The sequence below is a fragment of the Mesitornis unicolor genome, unplaced genomic scaffold, assembly GCF_000695765.1.
Source record: "Mesitornis unicolor isolate BGI_N332 unplaced genomic scaffold, ASM69576v1 scaffold11566, whole genome shotgun sequence".
NCBI lineage: Eukaryota > Metazoa > Chordata > Aves > Mesitornithiformes > Mesitornithidae > Mesitornis > Mesitornis unicolor.
In genome coordinates, this window is record NW_010188982.1 from 20,655 (window position 1) to 39,145 (window position 18,491).

Consider the following 18,491-nt stretch of genomic DNA (forward strand, 5'->3'; position numbering starts at 1 on the left):
GGTAAATAGGTGCTTTCACTGTCACAGAGGTTAACAAATACCTTGTATCTGGAACCTGGAATGGTGTGTTCATGGAAATGCTATTCTTGGTTGGGTCATGCATGCTTGCTATGTCCCATTGACAGGTTATTGTCCAAAGATGTCTCTCTGGCAAGAACATGTCCCATGTGAAGGCCGGTTGTATCATGTGTGGATACTTGAAACTCTTGCCCATGTTTATTATAGTGATGCCTGGAATGATCAGCAGAATTTTGTATACAGGTATGTATATAGAAATACATGTATGTATGCAGAAATGCAAATTTCTTCTTGCTGCCTCTATTTCACTGCCAATCTCTCGATTTCCTGTTTTCTATTCCTTCCAAAATACCTGTTAGATTGTTGTCTTGTCATCCAAATTGTCCAGACACTTGTATGCACAAAAACTATCTACACTGTAAGAAGCCACAGGTCTTCCTCTTTTCCTTGATCCCAGGTTTCTGCTAGTGCTACTGCTGTCCATTTTAGTGTCCGTGCCCAGTTTTCTGTTTGTTACAGCACCACTCTGGCTGAACAAGTGGAAAATGCTGTCCTGGACTGGTCCGCTGCTGGCAGTCAGAGGAAGAGGATCAGCAGTCACAGCAATATTTTGGGCCATGGACAGTCACGAGTGCAGCACAGGGGAAATACTGGTATCCCTCCTTTCTAACCATCAGTGTGTTTAACAACAGGCAGAGGAGAGATGTTCCTGTTGGAGGGAGGGGTCTTTGTGTTCCCCTGCTTGTTTTCCTACTTTCTCTCCTTGTGTTATTCAGTCCTGCTCTGACAAATGAGTGCTGATTTTTGGTTGGTTGGGTTGTTTTTTTTATTTTGGGTTGGTTTTTTTCTGACTTGCAGCACTTTTCAGTACTTTTTTTAGAGAGGAAAGGAAGGAATAGAAGCTTAGAATCACCTTCCTCCCTGCCAGCAGACCAAGGATCTTGGATCATATCAAGCATGTCAATCCAGTAGTTCAACACAGAGATAAATTTTAGAAGCTCTACTAATTTAGGAGCAATCTGTTGTTTATATGACCTTGCCTAACGCTATCTCATTATCCTCTCCTCAGATGTTGTGGCTTGTGTCGTGCCTGAAGTTTGCCAGCGACACTGTGGCACTGCAGTCGGCTGCACAAATATTGCTTATCCAAAATTGGTAGTGGAGCTTATGCCAAATGGTAAGACACTGTCTGTATTTGTTTGTTTGTTTGTTTTAGGGAAGATGAGGGTGCCAGGTTGTAAAAACAGGTGATAGGGGGAGCCAAAGTCCCAGATTTAGTTCAAAAATTCTTGCTGGAACTATGCACTATTAATCAAAGGGGTAGTCTCTGTTAGTTGTAGCTGTAGGTGCAGAATAGCTACACGCTGACAATGGCAGTTCTCAGATGGTAGATACTGGGTGATGAAATGGTAAGTGAGCTCCCTTTCTGCGAAGGTAAAAAATAACCTACTCTACCAATGATTTATAAAAGAGTGTCTCTGCCAGGATTTCTGAGCTGGAGGCATACACCTGCAGTCCTTCTGCTAAACCCACTGAGATGGGAGGAGAAAATATTCTATGTACACATTGTCCCATAGGACATCTGTTCAATGAGAGAGTAAAGCACCACTCTGGAGAGGACAATGTGTACATAAAAGACACATTTCTGCAGAAAACCAGAGAGCTGGTTTATGAGGCTAGAAAGACAGATTATGATATTATACAGACCATGGTACTTCCCCGTTATCTTTAGTATTGCACTTCCCCATTGTATTCTATCCATTGTACACAGTATTATTAACAAACAGTACTTCCCCATATTGTGCTCCCTGGATCATACCATCTCAAGAAGTGGTTTACTCTGATTTTCAAACAGTAAAAGAAACTTTTTTTTGCTAAACAACTGGTTTAAAAATATACCACAAGTGAGCACTCACCTCAAACAAGATAATTTATTTTTATAACTATTGAGGAAATTCTGCTCAGTATTTTGTTCTTATTGTTTCAGCATTTACTCAGCATTCATAAAACAAGTGCCTGTGTTCTAAAAGCTCAAGAGTTGCCCTGTCACCGCTGTAAATCGTTTTTCCAAAGCTCAGCAGGCAACACTCTGCTTGCATTGTAAGACCACGTCAGGCAAGCATCAGCACATTGATATGCCAGACACACTCATAGCTGGCTGCCTTGGAAGGGTCAGACAAGCGCTGCGGATGGTGCCAGTGCTGAGGCTTCACAGAATGCTCATCCCAGTTCTCCTGTCTGTGTGTTTCAGGTCTGCGGGGTCTGATGTTGTCAGTCATGTTGGCCTCCCTTATGAGCTCCCTGACTTCCATTTTTAACAGCGCTAGCACTTTGTTCACTATGGACATTTACACCAAAATTCGATCACGACCATCTGAGAAAGAGCTCATGTTAGCTGGAAGGTAAGTGCAGCCGAGCCTTCCCCGGCCGTACAAACACAACGAGCACCTGATGCATTACAGACTGCAGCCTCCCAGAAATGCACCAAGCGCCCGGGTGAAAAGCTGCTCCCGCAGTGTGCGGGCAGTGCAGCAGTGGCCTCCTGTGGCCAGCCAGCCTGTCCCATCCTACGCTTTCCCGTGGGGAAAAAAATAATGAAGACCTTGTTTCCAATTTAATTGACAGTGGTGTGTGAAGTAGCTGAACTAATTCTTAACACTTTCTACTATCTTAAAATATCTTCACAGGCTTTATGCTACACCATACTACAGCTTCAATGAACTAGCTCTTCTAGTTGATCTGCTGTTGATTTGTCTCTAGACATAACAGAGGAAAAAAGTGATTTTCTCTGTTTTGATTGCATGTTTAGTTGTATGCTGATGAATGTTTGACAGAAACAATGTCCAGCTTGGGTTTCTTTTGTTTGTTCAATGGTAATTGGCCATTATCATTGATTTGGCTGGTTGAAATACAAAATAGACATTTAAATTATTGATTAATTGCTGTTTTTTTCTATCTGATAGATGCTTCTAAGCAGGTGGCTAATTGAATATCTGGCTATGTTTACAGGGCATTTATGTTAGTTTTAATTGGCATCAGCATTGCCTGGGTTCCTGTGGTGCAGTCAGCTCAAAGTGGACAGCTCTTCGATTATATTCAGTCAGTTACCAGCTTCCTGGGACCTCCCATTGCTGCTGTCTTCCTGCTTGCCGTCTTCTGCAAGCGGGTCAATGAGCAGGTAAGTACAAATTAGGAAAGAGCTTTGCTGCATGTTCTTCATGCACTGGGAGAAATGCTTTTTTGTTTTGGTGTCTTTTATTAGCAACTTCTTCCTGTTTATTTTAATGCTACTACAGCCCAAGGATCCTGTCTGTCCATATCTGAGGGCCTGAAATTTCAGAGATGAATTTGAAAAAGTTCTTTGCTAATCCGGTGAATAAACAGTCACCTAGAAATTCCTAGATAGCTCTGAAACCTAGGTTATCTATCACTTTGGCAAGAAGTGTGTCAAATGTATGATTTATGGGGACATATTTGAAAGTAGTCTTTTAGGATATTGGTCACCAGATTACCAAATCTATCACCTTTCACCTGCCTTTAGACAGCTATCTATTTTGTCAACACTTTTAGGCAAACATGTTGTTGTTTTGTGCATTCTTTTCCATTGCTTTTAGGACCTAGTCTGGGAATCAATGATTTTTTGATCTGTAGAGTGGTGAGCTGAACAATACTGTACTTAAGCCTTTGTAAGTAATTCTGAAGGCATGAGGGCTGTCACATGCTTCGACAGCCCATAGGCCAGTTGTGGTAATGAGGGTCTCAGACATTCTGAAAACTCAGTACGCAGAAATTCAGCTTCTTTTCTATAGTACTGGGCATAACAACGCCTGCCTATTGCTTGGGTTTGCTCCAAAGAGGGTAAGTTCAATGCGAAGGCCCAGGCATTTCTGAGTAACACTCAGACTTTTTTGTCACTGTTTTCTCTCAAGAGCAGTTCAGTGGTTGTTTGTCTGTATATCCAAGAACAGCCTGTTTTACACACAAGCTGTGTTCCATTTCTTATCCCAATATGGCTAAACCTCACCAATGGATTAAATCATTGTGCCCTTTGTGGACATCTGTCATTGACTTTAGCTGGAATTTTACCTGAGTAAGAATTCAGTATAATCTTTGGGGCCTTGGGTACACTGCACACTTTAAATCTGGGTAAACAGGGGAGACAAGCATTGCAGTGTCTGAGAATTGAAGCTTTGCATAAGATAGACTCCAATATTGTAATTACTTATAAGATTTATCAACATTTCTTGCTCAGAATCATTCATCTTTCCACCAGAAATGGAATTAACTATCACATCCTAATCCAAAACTTTTTTGTGACTTTGACCATTGGCTAATTAAAACTGTTTGGTGTTTAAACCCAGCATTAAACTCAGACTGTTTTTTAATCAGGAATTATAAATTTGTGTTGCCATCATTGGCTTTTTGGCTTCACAAACTCACAGACTGGTTGAGATTGGAAGGCACCCCTGGACTAGTGCAACCTCCCCCTACTCAAAGTAGGGCTAACAAGAGCAGGATGCTCAGGTCCTGGCTGATTGGGTTTTTAATATCTCCAGGGATGGAGACTACTCAATGTCTCTAGGTAACCTGTTCCAACCACCCTTATAGTAAAAAAAGAAGTTTATTTCTGTTTAAACAGAATTTCCTGTATTTCAATTTGTGCCCAGACATACCTATGCATCTTTCATACTTTGGGCTAGAGTAATATATACCTAGCAGTAAAACATCCACCAAAAACATCGAGAATTAACTTTTAACTAATTACTAACAAGGTCATTAGAGAAGAAGCCAGACACGAGTTTCAGGAAGAATGACACACACTTGCTAGCTGGTTCCATCATGCTGGAACTGTCAGGGATTTAGCCCTCAAAGACAAAAAGATACGAGAACAACCCTTGGGATGTGTAGACTGTGGCTAGAGCCTGTCCTGTATAAGGAGAGCATTGTGTGGAGACAGATGAGCTTTGAGAAATGACCTGGATAAGGTGGCCTCCATATTCTCTCAGAGCTGCTGTCATTGCCCCTTTTGGTTGTATTAATACACTGAGCTTTCAGGTCACTGAAAGCATCTGGGTTAAAACCCATGCGCCAAAGCCAATATAACAGGTTGTTTCCTTCAGCACTATTCAGAGCTTAGAGCTTATTTCCATGTCTGAAATGACTCATTTTGGTAACTTCTGTCGCTTTGTTTGCAGGGTGCCTTCTGGGGCCTGATGATTGGGCTGCTGGCTGGACTTGGCAGAATGATTTCAGAGTTTGCCTACGGAACTGGCAACTGTGTGTCCCCTTCCAACTGCCCGTTCATCATCTGTGGGATTCACTACCTTTACTTTGCAATGATTCTTTTTGGGGTTACTGCCATCATCATCCTGGCAGTCTCCTTCATGACTAAGCCCATTCCTGATGTACATGTGAGTATTACTGAAGTTCTGCTCCTCAAGAAATGGAACTCAATGACACCACTAGTTTTCCACTTGGTATATTACCTCCTGCCATTTCAGCTACCCACATCACATAGTCCTTGTAAGAAAGAAAAAGAAATAGTCTTCATTTATCTGTCACAAATCTTCAGTGACTCCTAATAGTCTTAGACGTTGATTTAACAGACGTTTGGGATGCTACAGTCTTGTAGCTTGTTCATGTGCTGAGCGGACTGATTTGTCTCTGTGTAGTGAGGCTGTAGATTTATAAACTCATTTTGTTTCACGGCAGCTTTACCGCTTGTGCTGGACGTTGAGGAACAGCAAAGAAGAACGTATTGATCTTGATGCAGATGAGGAGAGGCTGTAGCCTCACTCAAAATAAACTCATTTTGTTTCACGGCAGCTTTACCGCTTGTGCTGGACGTTGAGGAACAGCAAAGAAGAACGTATTGATCTTGATGCAGATGAGGAGCAGGACAAAGCTGATGAAAAAGATGAAGAATCAGGTAACCATTGAATAGCTGTAGATTCTGTCAATATATTTAAGTATTCCTATTCATTCCTGAAGAAACGTTAACATGTTTGATCTTCAAAGACATACTCTCTCCCCTCCAACAACAAATCCTCAAACCCCATATATTTAAATGATTAGTAAGCTGCCTTTTACCTGTCAAGCTCAGTGTAAATCAGAAGTGAAGTGGATTTGCAGGGAGAAAATCTTGTTCTCTAGGGAGCAAGGTGACAGTTCTAGGACTAAACCAGCGGAGATGCTTTTGGTCAGAGATGGTGTGCACTGGCAGAACTGCATGTGACTTCTTCATTTGGGATGAAACAACAAGAATTCACTTGGAAATAGTGGGTAGTAGCCAGGGCTGAAGGAGCAAGGATCTGGTGCAAGGCACCATGAAAGCAAATTGCCAGACAAACATCTGGGCAAAACCACCTGCTCTCTTTGCCAGGTTTCTGGTTCTGCTGGCAAGTTCCTTTCTGTAAGTATCCTCAGATTAACTGATTAGTCTTTTAATTAAAAGTGTAGAAAGTGTCAATAAAAGGAGTTTTAGCTTTGCAGCATCGTTTGCTACTTCAGTACCAGACCAAGTCTCTAAGCTGCAAAAGGCTCAAGTGTCTTCTGCAAAAGGCTCTCTTGCAACACGTAGAAAATCACTCTTTTTCCAAGCGAGCTGTGAAAAACCAGTAATAACTTGATTCTTATACTGCCTTGTACTAAAATGTTTCCTTGTAACTAGGACCACAAATCAGAACTGCTGTATTAGACCTAGAAATATCCTCAGTCACAGAGATCTCCTAGTGCATGCGGTGGTCCACGCTTACATTTCATGACCAGTGTGTTATTCCTTCCAGTTAATGAAGAAAGTGAAGAAAAACCAGGATGCTTTAAGAAAGCCTACAACTGGTTCTGTGGCTTAGATCAACAAAAAGGACCCAAACTGAGCAAGGAGGAAGAAGAAGCATTGAAGAAGAAACTGACTGACACAAGTGAAGTGCCACTTTGGAGAAATGTTGTGAATATCAATGGCATCATCCTATTGACTGTGGCTGTATTTTGCCATGCCTTCTTTGCATAAACCTCTAATTACAGTCCTGAAATTGTACTGTATTGTCAAGGAAAAACAATGACTTGTAGATTTACAGAGTTAGATACACTTAGTATTATCATTGTCTATGTTTGTAAAAGTATGAGGGTGATTGACTTGCTGATTTTGTGATCATAATTTCAACAGTCTAAAGATGAAGGCCACTGGGATTTCAAGGGAGAGGATTTCTATTTAGACATTGAATCAACCCAGGGCTAATAGAGGTTCAGAATTTCCGTCCAATATCCTCTCTACTCATGATACATTTCATATTTTAGGCACAGAACAAGGCTTCATGAGCCATATTTCATATCAGGGTTTGTGAAATACCATTTAGGGTTGATTTGCAACCCTTCTTCTGATCATTCACATTTCTTTTTCCTTTGGTAATGATAATTTGATTACAAAAACCCCGCAACTGAGGGACGTTATGAATTCAAACTAAAAAATGGTTTTTATTCCCTCCAAGCACGGGATATCTTAAGTAAAGGATTTATGTATATATGGAGGTGTTTGACACTATAGCTGACTTTCCATTATTAGTTCTTTCCCCTTTCCGTCACTTTTCACTGTGCTGTGTTTCTCAGTAACCAGTGGAAGGAACACTGACAGTCTGAGCTGATCACATTTTGGAATTAGGGAAAAGTTGTCTTGATGATCTTGATACGAATTCTGCTTCTGATAGATTACCTGTTTAAGGTTCACTTCAAAAGGTCCTCCTCTCTTTATATTTGAATATGTATCTATACTTGAATGTGAAGCTTTTTTGTACAAAATACACATTATATATACACATGCAGTACTTTATATATATGCACTATATATATAATATATTTTAAAATATATATGTAAATGCGTGTGTGTATATATATATTTATTTCTTACTGATCAATTCCCATCTTGGTATGTCAAAGTTAATCTCTACCCACAGTTATTAGGACCTCTTCATTGTGGGGTTGGTGTTTAGGTATCGCTTCTTGCTATGGACCGTACTACAGAGCAGTCCCACCACACGGTTACAAGTTCAAAGCATCAGAACCCTGGGTTTGCATTTTTCTTTCAAGTACATCTGAGGGCCCTCTACTGCTTCTCTGCAAAGCTATAAATCTTTCTTCTGAAGATTTCACAGAGTAAACAGTTCGTGAAGGAGAACAGTCACAGTTGTGGGATATCAGCTAAACCAGTCTGATTGTCTCCACTTGATATGCTTGATGCCAGCTGGACATACAGGAAAAGATAGATTGAACGTTTCAAAGCAAAAAGCAGTAGATCTTCTTATCATCTAATGCAGCTTCCTGAGGAATCAAGTGTAAGAAGACAACATCGGTTGCTGCAGTCAGGCTGCACCACAACTCCTCGCTCCTGTTGCACGTGTACTGTGGGATGCTGCGCTGCCTCAAAGCACCGCAGTGCAGCTCCACAGCAGGATGCACCAGACTTGTGATGAGTGCATCTGAATAGGAAACCGGCGTAGTCTCCCTGCATGTGCTACTCCACATCGCTGCTAACTCCTGCAGCTTTAATCACTCTCACTTCAAAACCTTCTGTCAGTATCATCTTTTCTTCATTTGGATCTAAACCAGAATGCTCTGGATTCTAGTAGGATTGCTGCTCTTCAGCAGAATTGCTGTACTGAAAGCTTTTGCGTAGGCCTGATCAAATCAATACCTTATAAATACCAGTGCAAACCTTTTTCTTACAGTTAATACAGTGATAACGTACTTTAAAGACCATGGAATGAATTATATTTAATGGACTATGAGGACTTGTATGTATTAAAGTATTTGTATATTTTGAAGTATTTGGTGTCCACAAAACAATGGGATTTTTATATAATATGATGGAAGACAGCAAAACTTGGTTTGGTGTCTGGATTTTGGCTGCGGGTAATAGTAACGAATGACAAGCAAGAAGGACTTCAGTGAGGATTGCCCAGATCCCTCTTTGTCACATTGTGTTACATGAAGAAAATATGGTGAAATTATATGGCCATTTGCATAAGGACAAGTAACACAAGTGATTCCTGGCAGGTTGAGCAGCTGTTAGATGACCTTCTGGTTAATCAGGCACCATCACTTCATTTTCTTCCCCAAGATTAGAGAATTTTGAAAAACTAACTCTTGGTTTCCCAGGGACATTCACTGCACATCCTTAGCAACCTGTTTTCATTCCGGTGTGAGAAGTGGATGCTGTCGAGGGCAGAGTTCAAATGTTTACATGAAGTTTGACTGCAGCTTAGAGTACTCCGCTGCTTTTGTAGAGTTTCATAGAAAAATTGCCTGATGTTGTGGGCAGCTGATAAAACTTTCTATGTTTACATTAACAGCTAAATGCCACCTCAGGTTGGTAGCTATTGCATTCAAAGGCAGTTTCATGATTTTAAGGAAGTTCTCAGGGTAGCTTTGTCCATGTTACAGCTGCTGTCGTGGGGCACCCTCAGACAAAACCCAAAAAGGAGCTTACACTGCCCTGGGCATTCTCATACTTCAGCAGGGGGAACAGTGAACACATGCTTGTTCCCCATGTTTGACTGTAAATTTGAAATACTTCTGGTTGGTGGAGAGACTCCAGATTAATCTTTGTAATGGCACAATACACACACGTGGCATGTACAGAGTAATGCAACTCTATTTCAGGTGATCCTGAGACACTCCAGCTTATCCTCTCAGGTACGATAGAGGGTCACAGCTTATTTTACTGGACTTTAGTTACATATACAGAATTGTTTTAAATGAACTGCATGAAATAAAGGAAAATAAAATTAAAAACTCACTTAGTAGCACTGTAAGCCAATTACAACACTGATATACAAAAAATACGCACTAAACAAATCAGATCTGAAAGTCCTGAAAAATGGTAATCACTCTTATGGTTTTTTTTCTGTATCACCCATAACAAATATATCCAAGTATCTCATAAATGTTAATTATTAATGATCATGAGAACACTGTTCTTAGAACTCAGAAATTGTTTTAATCCCTGTTTTGTTATTGAAAAAGCTCACGCACTGGAATGCTGGGGGAAGGGAAGTCTGTGGCTCCATGTGGAATACACCTGCAGTAACCAGGGTTTGGTTTTAACCAGAAGGTCTGGCCATGGTGAGCTGGGACACAGCAGGAGGCTGAGCTCCTCAGGTGTAAGCCATTGTCCAGACCAGAGCACCGTCAGCAGCTGCAGCTGTAAGTGGCTCAACTCCTGCTCAGATCACTTTCTTAACCAGCAAAATTAGGAAAGTTTACATGACATAAAAGCTGACACAAAGATGAGGAGCAAAAAGTAATGATAAGTATATGTACCACCAGTGGTGACTGGCAGCTGGGAGAAAAGCTCCAGAGCCATGGTTATTGTCTTTGAAAGACACTTGAATTCATTGGTTCAAAGGTGTTCCTGGGGCCAGTCAGTCACGTTGCACAGAGGAGGGTTGTTCACAGGCCATCGGGTCACAGCAAAGCTGTTCTGAGGAAGGCTGCTGCGTTCTTAAGATTTATTTAATGTTTTTACACCTTAGCTGCAGGTCTCTGTGTCCTGCACATGCAGCGTTCCTCTGCGGTAGCGAGAAAGTGAGGTAAGGAGCAGCAATGGGAGCTTCCCCTCGGTTTAACTTAAAGTGCAGTATCACCGCTCTAACAACAGAGGGCAGCACATCGCTAAGAAAGATGAGAAACGCAATGAACACCCCCTGGATTTCACCTGGCGATGCTTGGCATTTTGTTCATGGGGTGCATGTTGCAGGCCTGTGCTAGAAACTTAAAAGCTGCACTGACTCCAATATTGACTGGTTGTTCTGATGGAAGAGAGCGTAACCAGCACCAGTGTCTGAGGTTATTACCCGTATTATTAATAAAATAGGTTGGTATTTTGTCCCTCCTGAAGAGCATCACTGCTGTCATCTACCACGGGAAGATGAAAAAAAGGCTCTCCCTGGAGCTCTTGTGCCCACCCTGTCCTCACCTGGCGGTGCTTAAGGCTGGAGCAGCTGTGCCTGTGCTGCACCACCAGCTCCCCAGCAGCTCCCCTGCTTTGCTTAGGGGACCTGGGAGGACTTTGGGCTGAGGTAAGTGTGAGTTCATCCCTACTCTGCACAGTGTTTGTTATGTATGGTATTAGAGTCTATAACTTTAAAACCTTAGCTTATGTTCAAAGTATCTTGAAATTATTACAATGGTTTTCATTCGTTCAAACTGCAAATTTTGTCTTGCTTAAAACAGGTCCTGTGCTTGAACTTTCTGGTATATTAATTCTGTGTGTAGCTGCAGAAAAGACATTCTGCCCTTCTGGCTTAATGGAATGAGTAAAATCTGACTTTCCCAGACTCTTTATTTTGTTCTTAGACAAATCTCTCACTTCTATGCATTTTTAATATGATTTTTATTTTTTTTTAAATGGGTAATGTAGTGTTGGGAAGCAAAAATGCTCTCTGCTTTGGAACATGAAAAGATAGAATTAAAAGCTGCCATTTTCCAGAGCACTACAGAATGGTTTCCAGTTCCTGGGAAATGAGGACAGGGAAATGAGTCTGTAGTTGCAAGGACAAAGAGCCATAATATTCTTAACCTTCTGGAAACTGTTAGAGAAAACCAATACAAACCTTAGAGTGCTCAAAATGAGGGTGGGACACAAGGTCTGGGCAAGAAGGTCTTGTTTCCCATGACTGCAGCTGTCTCGTCTTTTCCTGGTATTGCTGAGAGCTGTTAGGCAGCTCATTTGAAAACCTGGTCTGTGTAGAGTGTAACTGAATTAATTCCAGTATTGACCTTGGACCACATTAATTACATCTGGGCCTTAATCATTGTTGGCTTCAAGCTAAAAAGACAAATCATTTTTCATTGATTTTAACAATCTGCCTAGATGCTGATGTCGTAGAGCAGAGCACTGTGGAGCATGTAGGGCTAAAGACAAAGACTTGCAGTACACACAGCATTTCTTTTGAAAGAACGGGTTTAATTACAGTGTCTGAGAGTGCTAGACCCTGACGTGTTAATTTAAGTACGTGTAACGCACATGAACTAATTCAAAAGGATCTTCAGCGGTTTTGTGACCAAGTCTGTGGCAGGTTTATTTTGCAGTGTACCTGACTGAAAGTTAAGCCAGTCCAAGGGGAAGGGTTCATCAGCTGTTTCTTTGACCCAGTTGATGGTTTTACTGACACCTGGAGCGCTAATCACCCGCCCAGCCTCACAGGTTGGGGACTGTTGTGTCTCATCCCAAAGCTCTAGGCAGCCATGGCACTCCCCATATGCCCTACACCTCAGTACTTTCCCTGGTCCTTAGACCTTCACTGCATGTTGAATCAATGCTCAGCACCGAGCCAACTGCCCAGCCCGTGAGCACACCTCTGTGGCTTGGGTCAGGAAAACCCTTCCTAATTTGAGAGCGTGCACATAGAAAACTGCAGGTTGCCCATTTAGCATCGTGTAATATCAGTGTCATCATCTTGTTGGTGATGTTGGTGGGGAACATAACCCAGACTGTCCCTGCCCTCAGATGTGCTAGGACAGGAGACCTCTTCACTTTATCAGAATGTCAGTAGGAGAAGCATTTTAGGATGCCTTTTGCAGTTTGAGCACTGTCTTAAGGACACCACTGTACTCAGGAATAACTGACAGAAGTCACAATACTGCTAGGGCCAAAGGATATCTTGGGTTAATGCCAACATGGTTTATAAATCAGTGGTACTGCAACTTCAGTACATCTTGTTCTCCTTTGTTTCCAGACTGAGGGTACCTCAGAAGGAAAATAAGATCCTTAATCGTAAGAATTTTTTTCTAAATATGAAAATGCATTCAATGATTATTTGCTAAATTACAGAATCAAAGTTAGCTTCACGATGAATAAGAGCAATCCAGCCTTATGTTGTATATTTTCTACCCAGTTCTTCTTACCTTATAATTTCATGCCACTGGCTTGTTTTTTGTCTCTCTTCCAAATATGTTTTGGGACAACTTGGATGTTTCATTTTTTCACCATCAATTTCTCTATTTGTGAGAAGTTTTTCAAGGACTTATTCTTGGTTGTCTTGATTTGATTTCCCAGCTCCTATTTCAGAGCTGTAATCTCATCTCCCATCATACGGTCACTGCTCTAACAGGGAGCATCAGAAGTACACTGAAACATATCCCAAAAGGTTAATGGACATCTCAGTAACTGTCAACATTGGTGAATGGTCGTGATAATTACGTGCTGGTTTTATGCCTTGTTACTAAATATATGCGTGGCCTATAATATAACCTGATCAAATTATATATCTTCCTTTTTTGTTATAAGTTCTAATAAAATAGCACAAGTTATTTCCTGCCAAATAACGTAAAAAGAAAGCATGTCAATCTTTCCCTGGGGGAACCCCCCCACTGGGACAATTAGTTGGGAGTTTTACCTATTTGACTAATTTCAATTACATTTGAGATCTCAAAGGTCTCTATGAAGAATGTGAAGGGACATTTCAGGTGTCAAATTGTGGCTAAGTAACTAATTCTAGGAAGGAGATTTAGGAATCAGCGTATTACCATGGGAGCAGTTGTGTGTTACGTTTTCATTTACCCTGAAAAATGATTTTGTAGAATAAGAACTTAACTCTTGATTCAGGTTCCTTATAGTCAGGATTACAAAGATGATGTGCTATTTCTCTGCTGTACCAGGTAGATCTGTGCACTGTTCCCTTGTGTCCCATGCTCTGATGGGGGTTGCTGCACGTGTCTGTGCTCTACGCTCTCCTGCGTTGGCCTCCTGCTGTGTAACCCAGTAAGAGACACCAAACTCTGGGACACCGAGACGGGACAGCCCTAGAAACACCAGATACCAAATGGTGTTCTGCAGTAAATAAGGTTATTTCTGCATAAGCTTCCATTCTCTGTAGCATCCTTTGCTTCACATGGACTGTTTAACATTCCCACCATTGTCCTATATTTTATTGTGCTCCTCCAAACATTTGTCATCTGCAGCCCTTCCGATAAGCGCAGCAAGCTGCACCATTCCTGAGCATGTGAATTTGAGCTATAATATATACAACCTGTTTCCAGTAAATACAGCTTTAGAAGTAAAAAAATAAAATTAATAATGGTTCATGGCTGTTTGGTGTGCAGGCTTTGAATGCTGATGTTGACACAGGCAGTACATGGGCAATACAGCCAAATGGAAATACTGTTGTGAGTGAGATAAAACACCTCACGTTGTCAGGTGTAATAATGCCAAAGAATTGCTGAGGCAAAAGCTGACCTGTGGAAGTGGTACCACATGGCATCCATATTTCTGAGTTCAGTTAAAGCTTTGCTCCATCTCTGTATAGTGTGTGTATATAAGACAGGAACACTGATGCCATATAGAGCCTTATTTGGCACCAGCTTATATTGGCATTATGGCCGTGATCGGGCAGATGCTCTGAATGTGGTATCTGAGGTCCAAGTTGGCTGAATTTCTTCTGATCAGAGCAGTTCAGTCTGGGTGATCTTAATTCTGCATCTGAACAAGCGAAGTATTTTGATAAGGTGCTGAAGTGTGATACTTGAATTATCAGGGAAGGCTGTGACAGAAGTTTGGAACTGAGCTAAAATGCCCCCTGTTACTGCATTTTCCTGGAGCAGTTTTGCAAGTGTAGATGAGACCACTGTTCTCCCTTGCTCCCCAGTCCTCTACTGAACATTTAGCATGTTACTACACTGCCTGCCTCTCTCTTATTGAACTGGATGCTCTCTGGCACCGCTATGCATTATGTATGAGCGCCTTATGTATGTAAAGTGTGTTTAAAAGGCAGAGTTCCTCCAAGATCCTGCCCAGAAGGAATGAATCCAACTGACTCAATACTTTTAAATCACATCTTTATAGCAGAGGAAATTCACCCTTTGGTTAGGTTATGGAAGAGAAACATTTTAACTTTAATCACTCCTACAGCAGAAGTTTACACCGTGTATAAGGGTAATGCAGTTTGCAGGGTGATGGTGGGATTCTGCAGGGGGAAAAGCAGCCCTGACAAATAACCCCTTTGTACACATGATGCAGCTTCTTTGTAGCTACAGCCCAGCAACTTCTAGATATAAAAATACTGTGTGAGAACAAAACCTGAGAGAAAACAAATGGGATTTCCTGTGAGGCTGCCAGCTGCTCTATTGCACCTTTCTGGGTCGCTGAGAATGGCCAGGATTTGTCCTGCCAGTTTGCCTGCTTGCTTTGCCCTGGCCTCTTAAATCACACACTTGCACCTGCAGACAGAGAAATTTGCAACAGATCTGTAGTGACCTGCTGTGGCTCCACAGTGAGGAAAGTGCTGCTGAGCTTCCCACCACTCCCACTGCCCATCGGCTCCAAACACTGGAGCTCATTCCTTCAGGCAATGTGTGTCTGGTTGGATAGGCTTCCTTCTACAAACAGCTTGAACTTTCTATGTTATTTTCAATTTTATGAAGTACAAGGGTTGTTTTTTTTAAAAAAAAAAACAACTGTTGAGTTTTTTAAAGAAAAAAATCCCCCACACATTTTTCCATAATAGGGAATTGACATTTTCAGTTCTCTGCTCTGTTTGTCTCCTCATCTCTCTGTTTAGACAGCTGTTAATCATAGAACGTGTGAGGTTGGAAGGGCCATCTGGAGATCATCTTGTCCAACTCCTGTTGGACCAGACCGTGACATCAGGATCAGCTTTCCTCTCCCCTCTCCTTCTCCCCCAGAAATGAGCCACTACGGCAAACCTCTTCAGTTCTGACACAGCACTTACATTTCCATTGTATTTATTAATTTTTGTACCCAAAGGATAGATTATGGCTGTGCAAAATTACAAACTACCAAGTACGAGCACACACACAGAGGCATTTTGGTTCCATACCGTAACCAATTTCAGAAAGGTGCTCTTAGCCCCGTGCAGTGGGGTCCATCTTCACCAGCCTCACCGCTGGCAAGTCTCGTCAGCAACTCCGTTTGTTTGAAGGGTGCTGGTAAGTACTTCGTTATATTTAAGGCTGGGAAAGTCTCATAACTCTCTTGGGGAAGCCCTTCTATGACATTGCCATTGCTTTTTCTGTGAAAAACCATTGCTCTAAATGGTTCTAATCCCATGTGCAGCCAATGTTTGCAGCAAAACTCATGTAAGTTCCTGTCATTAGGTCGATTTCTCAGGACAGACAAGACTGCTGGGTAGGCTAATTATGAACCTGTCTTTCTAAAACAGTTACTGATTAATGTTTGATAGGCTGAGATTTAAAAAAAAAATAAAAGGAAAGAGAGAACATTATGAAAAACAAAAAGGATTGGTTTCTTGTATCACAGGAAAAATGTCTTGATAGCTGAGGCAATAACTCCTAGTGGAGAGTTCTGGACTTCCTGACGTTTCTTTTCCCCCATCATTCTGCTCATGACCCGCAATACAGATGTGAAACTGCTGACAAATGACTTTTCTGGAGGAACTGATCCAGAGTAACCAAGGAAGAAAGTTTGGTTTTGAAAGTCTCGTATAATTGTGCAACTTTTATAGCCAGACAACAACAGAGGGCAATAGATCTCTGTGAACCATCACCTCTTCAGAACGGTTTCCATTTGATGACACTGATGGCAATTTTGGCAGCTTTTTGCACTGCCTCACGGGGGTCGTTCAGACACTGCTGGAAGGTATCTGTATGATCTAGGAGCGTCTTGCGGCCCTCTGGCAGCTCAGCCAGCATGGTGAGGGTTTTGATTGCGCTCAGACGGGCCTTGCTAGTTTCCTCAGCAACCAACTCCAGTAAAGGTGGAATGGCTCCGGCACCTAGGGCTGAGAACCTCCCTGGAGAGAAATAAACTGGCTTTAAAATGTATTTTTATATATCATCAACATGCTTATGAATTGCTGCTTTCTACTCCCTGCCCAGCTATGGCTCTGAGCACCCCAGAGGGTGCAGGGCGAAGAGGTAGGACATGCTTTTCCTTTGAAGGCCAAAGCTGTCAGCTGTTTATTTTTAAGAAAAAAGATCTTTATTAGCCAACTGTATCTGCCTTGCGCATTATTATTTCACTTGCAACAACTCATCTAAGAATATATGAGTCATGGAGTGACAGGATAAACTATTTGCTTGGGGGCGGGTGGGATAGATGCCCTTAAGAACAACCTCCTTTCTTTTATTCTTAAAGACACTTCTAACACTGAGATCCACTCCTGTGTTGTATTCGGAAGCCAGGGGGACGGTTGCAGATGAGGACTGGAGCACAACTGCTGTTATTAAGAGTCTTTTATGTCTAATTACTCATTCATCTAATTACTCATTCAAATTTAGCAGTTAGTATTTTTGGTGTCATGGAAGCTACTTGGGAGAACTACAGACCTGATTAACATTCACTCCTCTCCCAGCTGTGAGAGAGAAACTGCCTCTAACCACACAAAGTGTTTCCAGAAAGTAGTGCTCCTCTGTTGAGGATTGGTGCTTCAGGTATGTGGATCTCTGTGTGGTCTGGACTTGCACGGAAAATGTTCCCCCTCTGGAGGGAAATGAGGTGAGGCAGATAAGTCACTTCCTGACCTACTTCAGGTGAACGACCTGTAAAATACACTGTCCCCCTACACACTACGGGGGAGCAACAGTAGTTGCTTGAGACAGAGCTAATGAAATGTCCTAATCTTAAGAGTTTCTCAAAGAGCTTTAACACTATCAGAAAATGAGGACTTTGTGGGCTGGGGGAGGGACAAGCTTTGTTACTAAGTTGCTTTAGAATTGGGTTTCCAGAAAGTATCCCAGCAGAACTGCCTCTGTCTCTCACCCTGAGGTTTAATAGTAGCAAACATCAGTGCTCCTGCTGCGCTGGCCTGGACGTCAGGATCGGTATCTTCCAGCAGGCTCACCAGCACGGGAATAACTTCCTCAGACACCACGTCTTTTCCCTCTGGATGAGAACTGCGCAGAAAAGAAGGTTAAGTTGCTTACTTGAACTGCACCTGCTAACCGTGCAGCTGCCCCCAGCCTCTCCCCATGCCTGGACCCTTGCAGCCCTCCCTCATTTCATGGCAGCAGTGGTGACACAGCCCTTTGCTCTACGCTCCTTGGAGCACAATGCTCTGACTGTCAGATGGCAAGCACCACAGCCACAACAAAAAGAAAGGGGACGTCTGTTGGTGCCTGGTGTCTATGAAATCTACTTGCAGATACAACGCTGGTGATACCACATTAACCTCTGTGTGTGGGCTTAACAAATTTTTTAGGTTATCTTTAGGTGATGTTTTGGGTTTTATTTTTTTTACTTTCTATGACTGCTGGGCAACTGCACGGAACAGGATGTAGGAGTCAGTGTGCTGGTGGTCCTAATGGTAATTTAGTTAGAAACCTGGCAGTTGAACCCTATACAGAACTTAAAACCTGCTAAATTCAGAGTCTGCAATTAATTCTTCTCCCAGGTCAATTTTCTCTCTCTCTCTTTTCAGCCTCTTTAATTCAGGGAATATCTAACAAGGCCCAGCTACTGCAGGGACATAGGCTGTAGCTGATGTCCATACTCTAGGGGCATT

The 18,491-nt window shown here is 42.0% G+C and overlaps 2 protein-coding genes across 3 annotated transcripts in view; one reads left to right on the top strand and one right to left on the bottom strand.

Annotated features, from left to right (window-relative positions):
• SLC5A1 (solute carrier family 5 (sodium/glucose cotransporter), member 1) overlaps positions 1–7,027 on the top strand; it is a 25,509-nt gene extending 18,482 nt beyond the window's left edge. The window contains exons 8-14 of one of the 2 annotated variants that reach the window (XM_010185911.1): positions 126–261; positions 1,088–1,195; positions 2,270–2,420; positions 3,028–3,196; positions 5,214–5,429; positions 5,845–5,947; positions 6,804–7,027. In XM_010185911.1, coding sequence (XP_010184213.1) covers positions 126–261; positions 1,088–1,195; positions 2,270–2,420; positions 3,028–3,196; positions 5,214–5,429; positions 5,845–5,947; positions 6,804–7,027 — 1,107 coding nt within the window. The remainder of the gene's footprint in view (positions 1–125; positions 262–1,087; positions 1,196–2,269; positions 2,421–3,027; positions 3,197–5,213; positions 5,430–5,844; positions 5,948–6,803) is intronic. The other variant, XM_010185913.1, reaches the window with a different exon arrangement.
• Positions 7,028–16,539: 9,512 nt separating this feature from the next.
• Positions 16,540–18,491, bottom strand: part of LOC104541778 (rhabdoid tumor deletion region protein 1-like) — a gene marked incomplete at its 5' end in the record, with an annotated part of 2,952 nt that continues 1,000 nt past the window's right edge. The window contains 2 exons of the mRNA XM_010185914.1: positions 16,540–16,781; positions 17,750–17,883. Coding sequence (XP_010184216.1) covers positions 16,540–16,781; positions 17,750–17,883 — 376 coding nt within the window. The remainder of the gene's footprint in view (positions 16,782–17,749; positions 17,884–18,491) is intronic.